This window comes from Typopeltis vanoorti, chromosome 2 (genome assembly GCF_054136105.1).
Source record: "Typopeltis vanoorti isolate ZY-2024b chromosome 2, IOZ_Tvanoo_1.0, whole genome shotgun sequence".
NCBI classification, from domain to species: domain Eukaryota; kingdom Metazoa; phylum Arthropoda; class Arachnida; order Uropygi; family Thelyphonidae; genus Typopeltis; species Typopeltis vanoorti.
In genome coordinates this window covers 39,716,838-39,729,090 of record NC_143550.1, presented here as the reverse complement: position 1 = coordinate 39,729,090, position 12,253 = coordinate 39,716,838, and the positions used below count along the sequence as shown (strand labels likewise).

At 35.5% G+C, this 12,253-nt stretch overlaps 1 protein-coding gene across 2 annotated transcripts in view; it reads left to right on the top strand.

The window, feature by feature from the left end:
* The window catches only part of SIDL (SIDL trafficking protein particle complex subunit 10), a 248,066-nt gene that overhangs the window by 119,325 nt on the left and 116,488 nt on the right, over nt 1-12,253 (top strand). For both annotated transcript variants that reach the window (XM_090411063.1, XM_090411072.1), the window contains exon 12: nt 8,442-8,689. In XM_090411063.1, the coding sequence (XP_090267189.1) occupies nt 8,442-8,689 (248 nt within the window). The remainder of the gene's footprint in view (nt 1-8,441; nt 8,690-12,253) is intronic.

The window sequence follows — 12,253 nt, the reverse complement described above, 5'->3', positions numbered from 1 at the left end:
AATTTTTTCCGAAGTGCCTCATATGTAGGGAATGGTGATGGATTTAGAGTAATCCTTGTTGTGGGAGGGGGGGGTTTGTGATTTGTAGGTTTCAATATTTTTTGGATTTTTTTGGGGGGTTAGGGTAGCCATTGGCTGAGAAAGTGTTGAGGATGTGATTTAGTTCAGTGTTTAGGGCCATGACGTTAGAACAGATTAGTTTAGCCCTATTGTATAGTGTTTTCACCACTGCATGTTGTTGTGAGGGGGGGGGGGGATTGTTGGTGAATGTACCTGCCTGTATGGGTGGGGTTTCTATAAACTGAGAAAACCAAAGTTCCATCAGGCTGGCGGGTGACTAGTGTGTCTAGGAAAGGGAGGCTGTTATTTTGTATCAGAGCCATGTGGCCAAATAGCGAACACATCAACAACGATGTGTTCGCTATTTGTTTGTGGTTGGTTTTTGTGGGGCAGAGGCTAAGGCTTTTTCTTCAAAGGTCTCCATAAAGAAATTAGCCAAGGGTGGGGAGAGTGGTGAACCCATGGCTGTCCCTTCTATTTGTTTGTAGAATTTTCCCTGCCAAACGAAATAGCCTGAGTTCATTGTGAACTGAAATAGGGCTAAGATATCAGAGAAAATTTAGCTTGCATTAGCTCTAAAGTTTCCTTGAGTGGGACATTTGTGAATAAGGAGGAGACATCAAAGCTGACCATTATGTCAGTATGTTGGAGTGTAAGGTTTTCTATGCTGCCTTTGGAGTGGGCTGAGTTTTTTTATGTGTGATGGTGTGTTGCCAGTATAGTGTGTGAGCACTTTGACCAAATGTTTAGCTAATTTTTATGTGAGGGAATCAATGCCATCCACTATGGGATGTAATGGCACATTTTCTTTGTATTTTTGTGAGTCCATAAAATACGGGGTGGGGTATAGAGTTAAACAGCTTTAGTCTGTTGTTAACTTCTACTGGCCAAGAAGTGACTTTCTTGAGGAGCCTGTGAAGTTTTCTGATTTGTGAGTTGGTGGGATTGTATTCGATAGGGAGGTAAGTAGCCCGATCTAATAGAAGAGCATTAAGCTTACCTGTGTCGTGCTTTTGGTTCTCCTTATTCACAAATGTCCCACTCAAAGAAATTTTAGAGCTAATCCAAGCTAAATTTTCTCCCAATATCTCAGCCCTATTTCAGTTCACAATGAACTCAGGCTATTTCATTTAGCAGGGAAAATTATACAAACAAATAGAAGGGACAGCCTTGGGTTCACCGCTCTCCCCACCCTTGGCCAATTTCTTTATGGAGACCTTTGAAGAAAAAGCCTTAGCCTCTGCCCCACAAAAACCAACCATATGGCTTCGCTACGTTGATGATGTGTTCGCTATTTGGCCACATGGCTCTGATACACTCCTCTCTTTCTTAACACACTTAAACAACCAACACCCGAGAATCAAGTTCACCCTGGAAAAAAGAAGAAAACAACAGCCTCCCTTTCCTAGACACATTAGTAACCTGCAAGCCTGATGGAACCTTCGTTTTTTCAGTTTATAGAAAACCCACCCATACAGGCAGGTACATTCACCAACAATCCCCCCCCTCACAACAACATACAGTGGTGAAAACACTATACATTAGGGCTAAACTAATCTGTTCTAACGTCATGGCCCTAAACACTGAACTAAATCACATCCTCAACACTTTCTTAGCCAATGGCTACCCCCCCCCCCAAAATATTGAAACCTACAAATCACAACCCCCTCCCCACACACACAACAAGGATTACTCTAAATCCGTCACCATTCCCTACATCCGAGGCACCTTGGAAAAAATTACCAAAATCCTAAAAAAATATGACTTGACCTCCTGTTACAGACCATACAGAAAATTGGCATCCCTTATCCGCTCCACTAAAGACCAGCCACTTCTTGTAGACCTACCTGGTGTATACCAGGTCCCTTGCAGCTGTAGACTGTCTTACTTTGGCCAAATAGGCAGGACAGTGAATATCAGAATTTCAGAACACAAGGACTACATCTGTTGAACAATCTGAAAGTTTAATTTCTGGTCTTGCAGACCATGCTCTGGATACATGCCACAGAATATGGTGGAAGGAAGCTATAGTAATACACCGTAGCAAATACAAATTTGAAAGACTATTTATGGAATCAGCCTCATCCCTAAGAAACTCTCCAAACCTCAACAAATTTGGTTGTATGAGACTGCCCCAAATTTGGGAGGCTTGCATCAGCAGACCTTCAGCCCAACGGCCAAGAACACCTACTTAGCCCGTTTTGGGGGCACCATCAGGACTTTTAGGAGAACAATAGCTTCATCACTTCATTATCAGTTACTGTGTTGTAGTGCCTACGTGCACGTGCCTTTTTTTGTAAGTTCCTTTTGAAGATGGCAATGTGACGTTGCCAAAATATCGGAAATATTTATTAAAGGGTAATTTAATTTATATTTGTATCTACATTGTCAATTCCTTAAGTGATTTAGTAATAACTTATTCTGATGTTGGCTGGGGTTGTCCTTGTCTGTGGGTAGATTAGTGAAAAAATTGTGCACTAATCTAAAATTGTTCTTTTCTTGCTCATTGGTTTTCTTTCATTAGTTGTGATTCCTAATCCTCTTCTAACATTAAAACAAAATTTAAGCAAATAGATTTTGTCAGCGCATCAAAATTCATAGTGTGGCGCTTTGTCATTTTGTGTAATTTCTAAACAGTTTTAAGTTTGTAAGGACAAGAAATCCTTTCTCAAAATCATCCATGCTAATGACTGCAGTAAATGTAATTGAAGCCAATAAATTGCTAGGATTATTCAACTTGCATTTTTATAATTCACAGTATGAGAGTGTTTAATTACATTCTCATTCACACGTAATTATAACATGCAAATGAAAGTCACAATGTGTGTGTGTGTGTGTGGATTGCTTTTTAAGAAGAAAGTAGCATGTTAGTGAACTGAACTGCCTGGAGACAAACATCCACAATGTACAGTCAACAAACACCATTATGACAAATTCACTTTCTATAACAAACCAGCACAAAGCCCAGCGCAATGTATAGTGCTATTCTAAAAGAAAATTCACTATAGCAAAATTGTAATGACCATTAAAAAGGTTTGTTGTAGTGGATAGTTGGCTATAAACAAATTCCCTTTAGAGTATCAATGTGCCTATGAAATTATGTCAGACTTTTCACTGGTTTGTTACAGTAAGTGAGTTTGTTATAATGATATATGCCATAGTGAGGGGACTGCAAAACACCTTTATAATATATTTTTGTATTTCCTGTGAGCTGCTTATGGGGACAGGAAGATGATTTTGCTGTTAGGAAAGTTGTTCTAGAGTGAACTGACATTTAAAGAAAGGAAATCAAAAAACGTTTTAAATATTATTGATATTATGAGAGACAACAAATTTGATAGAATGTGGCAAAGAGATTTTAGCAAAAGAATATCAAAAAAAGTGTAATTCTAAGTGAGATGTTCACTGAACAAGTGATATCAGGCCAAACATATGCACATATGTTGCCTCTTAGTTGAAAAAAATAAGCTAACATGTAACCGGCAGAAGTCAAATGTAGCAGTTGAACAATCTGAAAGTTTAATTTCTGTTAGGATAAGTTGATGGTTTGACCAAATAGGATTGTATGCAAACTTTATTGTATTGCTTTGATTAATGCTTCAAGGAAGGACCAGAACTCTCTTCCTTGACATACTAGTTACTTAGCTACTCAATGGATCCTTCTCCATCTACAAGAAACCAACTCAAACTGATACATACATCACAAATTGTAACTGGGAGAAGTCAAATGAGTAGCAGTTGAACAATCTGAAAGTTTAATTTCTGTTAAGAAAAGTTGATGGTTTGGCCTAATTGGATTGTTCTTCGCCATCTACAAAAAACCAACCCACACCTGGTACATTACTATTATTATTCTTAAGCGAGACCTTCAGGGACTCATCGAGGGAGGCCACGTACTACACACACACTACTAACACTCCAAGATCCCTTGCCTCATCAGTTTCTTCTTGCATAATCCCACCAATATAATACGATATTGGATATCTAATAATGTCGAAGTGAATGACTTTAAATTTACAGACATTGAACTGATATCCATTTTTCCATGCCCACAGTTCCAGCCTATTCGAATCATTCTGCAAGTACTGCAAGTGTAGAACTCAGCACTATTCCTGATTACCCTACCTAACTTTGCATCATCAACAAATCGCTGTATGTTGCTTATCCAATCCTTCCCCATATCATTAATGTACAGATTGAATAACAGTGGACCAAGCACTGATCCTTGTGGGCAGCGCTGGTGTCTAGTATTTTTCTTGTGTGTGCAATTAATGTTCAGCACCTTTCCAAAAAAGTTTTTTTGAATAAAGCGTGGATAAAATGAACAGGAAATGAAAAACAAATGAAAACCGCTTTACAGTATAATGTTACCTACGGATTAGTCCTGCTTATAGAAATTTTTGTTACACGGAACTCAACAATTAATCATAAGTTGATTTATGATGATGCATCAAAAAATAAAGAAGAACTATCTTAGGTATATTTTCATAAATTTTAATCAAAAATTACAGTGATATAATTGGGTTTAGGATACAATTTCAGAATTTATTTGTTCCTTTCCGGGAAGATCTGGAAGGGCCCGAATGGAAGACGATGTACATTCATAATTATATGTACTATTCATTGTTCATTTAAACTCTTACTCATATTTTTTGACATCTTTTAGCCACCTTTTCTTCTGCAGCACCTGTGTATATTGCACACTTTGCACATGCCACCAGCCAGGTCTGCTTGTGGTACACCATTTGTTACCTTAAACCTTCCAGGCTCACATTCCCTATATACCACTTTTTGAAATGTCAGTCATCCATCCTCTTATCCATGCTAATATTCTATAACCATGCCCGTATTCTTCAATTTTTGTAACAGTCTACCATGCCATTCTGTCAAAATCCTTAGCAAAATCCAAAAATATCATGGTGTATCCATTCCCATTGTCTAGTTCAATGGTAACATTGTTACAGAATGTGAGCAAGTTGCTAAAATATGACCTTCCCTTAGTACATCACCTTTCACACAGGCATGCTGTTATTAAAATCTTAGCAATTAGAGCTAAAATCATCTTTTTGGATCTCTCCAGTGAAAATTAGCAAATGGCTTCACTCTCTCCAATAAATTTAAAAAACATTTCTTTTCATTATTTTCTTAAATCAAATCCTCCCCAAAACTCAGATGACAAAAAATCCATTGACAGTCTTCAGAAAAAAAAACAAAAAAAAAAAAAAAACAGGCTCTAAAATGATATTGGAAGTTTATTTTGCACTTGGTTAGACTATAATAAATTTAGTTTAATCCTTTATCCAAGTATAAGCAAACAAAGTTTGTTCCTGAAAATATCTTCAGGACTGGGGCAAGGTGGTACATCCGTAGGCAACTCGTAGCAAAGGTGGACCAAGATCTTATCACTCCTTGTCTCAGTATCTCCCACATTGCAAAGCACATCTCCTTGCGGACATGTATGATGCTATGCATTAAGGGAAGGGCCACTACCCAGACCAGTTTCCCTTTGTTTAAGTACGGGGATACCTCTTCCAAAAACTCGTAAAATCCCCTGGATCACCCAATAATGAGCGACCGACAGGATCAGAAACTCAGTTGGCTCTACACCGTGGCAGGCTCCCCCACCACCGAGCAGAGCTGCCCATTTGCTCATGTTGGAAGGACAACAGCCGTGCCTCAGTTAACTTCACAGGCTACAGCATTGCTATGCATTATCCCACTGCACAGGCCCTGGGTGACAGCAACAGCCGAGCCTCAGCTAAAACTTCACTACAGCATTGCCATTCATCATCCAAGCTTCCAACCGGTTTTGACCTTTATTGAGGTCTCGTCAGTGGGAGGCAGGCCTAGAAGTGGTGATACAAAGGCAGATGCAATGGAGAGGTCATATTTACTTATATGAGTTGCTAACAGGTGTACTGTCTTATTATTAAATTACTCTGGATTTTGAGAAAGATGTTGGAAGTTTATTTTGCACTTGGTTAGACTATAATAAATTTAGTTTAATCCTTTATCCAAGTGTAAACAAACAAAGTTTGCACCTGAAAATATCTTCAGGACTGGGGCAATGTGGTACATCCGTAGGCAACTCGTAGCAAAGGTGGACCAAGCTCTCATCACTCCTTGTCTCAGTCTCCCACAATACTGACGAGACCTCAATAAAGGTTGAAACTGGTCTGGGTAGTGGCCCTTCCCTTAATGCATTGTGGGAGATACTGAGATAAGGAGTGATGAGAGCTTGGTCTACCTTTGCTACGAGTTGCCTATGGATGTACCACCTTACCCCAGTCCTGAAGATATTTTCAGGCGCAAACTTTGTTTGCTTATACTTGGATAAAGGATTAAACTAAATTTATTATATTATTCTAAAATGATATGTTTTGCACATTCTGTAATCTTTGCCAAAAATTGATTATCTGTATTGGTTCATCAAAAAGATCCTTTTTCAGTAGATCATTGTAGTGTCTACAAATACTTTGCTCCTGTGAAGTATCATATTTTGATCTAAGTGGATTAACACAGGAAATATCCACTTAGATCAAAAATATGATCTTATTGCCTCATTCTATCAACTTTGTTTGATGTTTCTGTCACTCATTATCTCTTGTTGCCTCTTTCATCATTATCATCACGAACCATGGGCTCACTGCCCATCGGTGTCCAATGCCTCCTTCACTATTTTCTTCCACCTTTCTTTGTCCAGTGCACAATGTCGCAGTTTCTGTACACCCATTCCACACCAGTCCTTTACGTTGTCTATCCATTCTCTGTATGGTCTACTTCTGTTTACACCATCCATAATACCAAACATAAATGTCTTTATCTTCCAGTCCTCACTCATTCTACAGATGTGTCCAAATAATTGCAGCTTCCGTTTTATAATCTTCTGCATTAGATTCTCTTTTGGTTGTATCTTCCGATAGAGCTCTTCATTTGTGATTTTCTGTACCCATCCTATTCTTAGAATCTTCCTGCAGCAAGTTCTTTCAAATGCCAAAATTCTTTTTCTTGATTCCTTTTTTATTACCTATGTTTCAGATCCATACAGTACATTGCTAAAGATGCATGTTTCCAGTACTTTTAGTTTTGTTTGCAGGCTGATCACTTTACTTTTCCAGATGTTATCCATGGACTTCAGATTTGTTCTTTCCTTTGCAATTCTGATCTTTATTTCTTTTTTATAGTCCAAATCATATGTCATTTTACTTCCCAAATATGTGAATTGTTCTACATTTTCTATATCAATTCCTTCCACTTGTATCTTTTGTTTCGCTTCTCACCAAATACCGTTGCCTTGGTTTTTTCCAAGTTCATAACAAGTCCAAATCTCTTCCCTTCCTCATTTAACAGCTTCAGTGTTTTTTGTAGTTCTCTTTTGTCTTCTTCAATAATAACAATGTCATCTGCAAATCTCAGATTGTTAATTCTCATTCCATGTACGGATGTTCCTTTTGCATCTTCCTTCGGTTTGTCCATTGCTCTTTCTAAACGTGCAATGAAAATGCTTGGTGATATTGGGTCCCCCTGTCTAGTACCTCTGCTTATTCTAAACCATTTCCCCAAATCATCATGTATTCTAACTGCTGCAACTGCATTCTGATAAACATTTTTTAATATAGCTATTTGTTTTTTATCAGTTCCGTAGGATGTTGTCTCTTTGCCTTATATCAAATTTGATGACAATAGCAGATTTCAAGAAGTCTCTCAAGTTTGTATTTCATCTGAGTTTTTCCCTATATAATCCAATAATATATGTCAACAACACAGTCTGCAGCTTCTGAGCAACCATAATATAGATGGCAGAGGCAAAGAGATTTTAGCCAAAAGATGGAGAATCTCACTCCTGTGGAGAGTCTTCCTAAGGACACTTAGAATATGTCCATTTGCAAGCAGCAAAGTGTTCTTAGACACTCCACTGCGTATTAGTTGGATATTTTTCAAGCCATCTTAGGTTGATGTATGATATATGCCATTTAAAAAAATTATTACATCAGTCAGATGTTCACAAATGTTGAATACAATTTCATGTTAGATTTAAGAAGAAAATTATTGCTAAATAAAGTGTTATTTTTCTTTAATTAATTCTTTTATTTGCAACATAATAAATATTATTTAATTCTTCAGTGTTAATTAATGAAAGGAAATTGGAATGAATTGCTTAATGTTTTATTAATTTTCTGATATTAAGGATCTCAGTAAGTATCTTCTTTTTTTCTAATATAGACTCTGAAGATACTTCATTGATGATCACTAATATTGTATATAGTTATAATGCATTTGAAATGTTATTAGCCTGCAAGTTTTGAAATAAGCCCTGTGATATTAATAAGGTAATTTTTGCAGTCTGTGAGAGCAAATTAAAATCCCTGACTATTTTGCAGGAAACTGGATCAACCTGAAAAGGCAGTTGCTTTTTTGGCTGACATGTTGAAATCATATCGAGAAGAAAAATGGGAATTGTTAGCTGCAAAAACTCATCAAGATATGGCAAGTTGCTATTTGGCCCTGGGTGATGTTTGGAGATATCTGAAAAAATGCCTATATATTGCTGGTAGTCTTTCTCTGACTGTGGATGAAAGAATTCATTATTTTCATGAAATACTAAATTGCAGTCATAAGTTACAGTCTAGTAAGTAAAGCTTCATTTGTCTCTTAACTTATGATCGTCTTATAAAATTGATTAACAGATTGGTCAACTAGTTAGGAATAAGCTATGCAGAGGTAAAAAATTAAGCTTATTCCCAGCAGTTGGATTGAACACTGGCTTATATACTGCTATCTTGATCTTTTGGCTGATGAACCCTTATTCCATAAAATCCCATTCATATAACTTCCAATAATATATGAATCTTACTTATTCTGTTATCTCTTTTCATGTTTAATAACTTAAACATAAAGTTACCGTCTTCACTTAAAATTGTGTCTAAATAGCCAAAATATGTATGCTGTTCTCTAGTTTAATACTGTGAATAAAGTTAATGTTTTCTGATTGCCCATCTTCACTAGTAAATTGTACAGATTGTGATTTTTAAAACTACTTATTTTTGTAGTTTTAAACTTTACTTTTTATAACTGATTCTGATGCCAAATTGCAGTAGTAGGCCTGTAACAGATTTATTTACTAAGAGCATCTTCTTAATATTTGTGTGCAGGTGATATCAAGAGGATAATATCATTTGCATAGAGTAAGGAACTAAGCTTATACTCCTACTTGAATACCAGATTGAATACCACTTTCTTAATTGTTTGGCCTCTATTATAAAAAGCATAACCCTACCTAACACTTTGTTTAAATCAGATGTGCAAGACAGGAATCAATGACTTCAATTTTAAGTACTGATTTGCAATGTATTGTATAAGCTATATATTTCTCTCATAACGTTCTGCTTATAAGGTTCCACTTATCCACACTTTTTTTATGTGACTCCCAGTCACGAAAGCTTGTAGGCCTATAGTACATTAGTACTGTAGGCAGAGCATCGATTTTTTTCCTATTTTTATTAATTTTTATAATTTTGTTCTGTTTTTTTAATTTATAATACTAGTTTTATTTTAATTTATTAAAACTAGTTTAACTAGTTTTAATAAATATGCCACAATTTTAATACATACTAATTTATTACTTGATAACATTAACAAATATAGTATCTCTCTTATCCAACACTGGTTTATCAGATATGTCCATGTGACTTGAGCTGTTTCAAGCCCATGCCTTGTCATAACTATTTAGTGTTGAAATGAACTCATTTAAGCTACACCCTTACACTATTTCTGTCCGTCTCAGTCAATATTGTTCATCTTCACTAGTAAATTGTACAGATTGTGATTTTTCAGCAGTTTTTTTTTTCCTCCCAAAAACACAACTGAAAAGTAAAAAAAAATACATTGTGCATTGTGTCTTCATCAGTTTGGAGCTGCAGGTCATTTTTTATTGTTCACTTTAAAGATTGTCTGCTATATTTTCTATGCCCTTTTTAAAGTTCTTGACTATCAAAATGATTTTGCTCAGGATAGATTTATTGTTCTATATAGATCTGTTGTTCCATTCTTTGATATCTGACATTGATATTAGACATGATGTACAAGGAATGTGTACATGAAATGAAAAAAATAAATAAATAAAGCAACAGAAGGCCAACTAGTTGGGATTGATATCAATGGGCTTTTTTGTTTCTCTAGCATCCTCTCCTGAAGCAGTATTTACATTAAATATTTTTAAATTCCATCATATTATTTTTGTGTTGCATCCTGTAAGTATATGATCAAATGTATTCTGGGCTTTATAACTGTTTAAATACAGTAGTTTCAGATTGAAGTCATTTTTAATTGTCATTATTTCCATTATTTTGTAAGAACTATAATGATGTTTGTGACAAATTTATGGTATTCTAGGAATGCTGTTTGAAGTGATGCTTTTGTAAAAATCTGCTGAACATGTCAAAAGTATAGCAAATATAGTATCTTTCTTATATATATCATTTTTATTGAAAATCATTTTTAGCTTGTTTAGAAGAATAATTTTGTTGTACCTAATTTTGGTACTACACATGATCCAGTTGATATGACCGGACATATTTTATTAGTGATCCTAAATACTAAATTTTAATGAATTCATCCACCCAGTACCTAATTGTTACTGTTAGTTAAATAGTTTGATGGAAGTTGAACTTTAATTATGTTGACATATTCTAGTGTATAAATAAATACTAAATTAGATTAAATTCCATCCAGCCAGTTATTGCTATACATATTTTCAAACCATTTTGCTTCTACAAATGGTCTGAATTGAACAGAAATTGAATTGGCCCAATTATAAAATTTCCTGATACCAAACTTGAGTAAAATTTGTCCAGAGTCTTAAGATAATAGGTGCTTATGTATTTTGGAGAACACACTTAAAATGAAAGTAGGAGGGGGAAATAAACCATCAAATAAGAATGCTGCCTTGATTGGACAAATAGATATTATCTGCACTCTCTAAACCAAGCTGTGGCTTCATATCCCACTATGACACAAAGGCTTGTTAAAAAAAAAAAAGTATTGAGGTGGTGAACAGTTTTGTCACCCTGTATGTAACTATTATCCTACTTAAGATTCCTGGACTATCTGACTCTTAACTTATTCCTGGTACTAAAAATGTAGGTCACTATCTTTCATGTATAGAATTCACAGCATTTAAGTAGCAGAAATCAAGCATGCTTATGAGAGCAATGCTTTTTTCCTTGAGGAGACATATATTGCCTTTTTTAGGTATTGTAGGTATTTCTAAGTATTTTTAGGGAATAAAAATAAATGGCATTAGAATTAACTATTAGATTTGCTGATGATTTAGTGTTCATAGCAAAATCAAAGTTACAAAATATGGTTGCAATACTAATCAAAAAAAGTCAGAAATATCATCATCATCACGAACCATGGGCTCACTGCCTGTTGATGTCTGATGCCTGTTTCACTATCTTCTTCCACCTTTCTTTGTCCAGTGCACAGTGTTGCAGTTTTTGTACACCCATTCCACACCAGTCTTTTATATCATCTATCCATTCTCTGTATGGTCTACCTCTTCTGTTTAAACCATCCAAAATACCAAACATAAATGTCTTTATCTTCCAGTCCTCACTCATTCTGCAGATGTGTCCAAATAATTGCAGCTTTCGTTTTATAATCTTCTGCATTAGATTTTGTTTTGGTTGTATCTTCTGATAGAGCTCTTCATTGGTGATTTTCTGTACCCATCCTATTCTTAGAATCTTCTTGTAACAAGTTCTTTCAAATGCCAAAATTCTTTTTCTTGATTCCTTATTTATTACCCATGTTTCAGATCCATACAGTACACCACTAAAGATGCATGTTTCCAATACTCTTAGTTTTGTTTGCAGACTGATCACTTTACTTTTCCAGATGTTATCCATGGACTTCAGATTTGTTCTTCCCTTTGCAATCCTGATCTTTATTTATTTTTTACAGTCCAAGTCATATGTCAGTTTACTTCCCAAATATGTGAATTTTTCTACATTTTCTATATCAGTTCCATCCACTTGTATCTTTTGTTTCATGTTCTTCTCACCAAATACCATTGTCTTTGTTTTTTCAAAGTTCATAACAAGTCCAAATCTCTTCCCTTCCTCATTTAACAGTTTCAGTGTTTTTTGTAGTTCTCTTTTGTCTTCTTCAATAATAACAATGTCATCTGCAA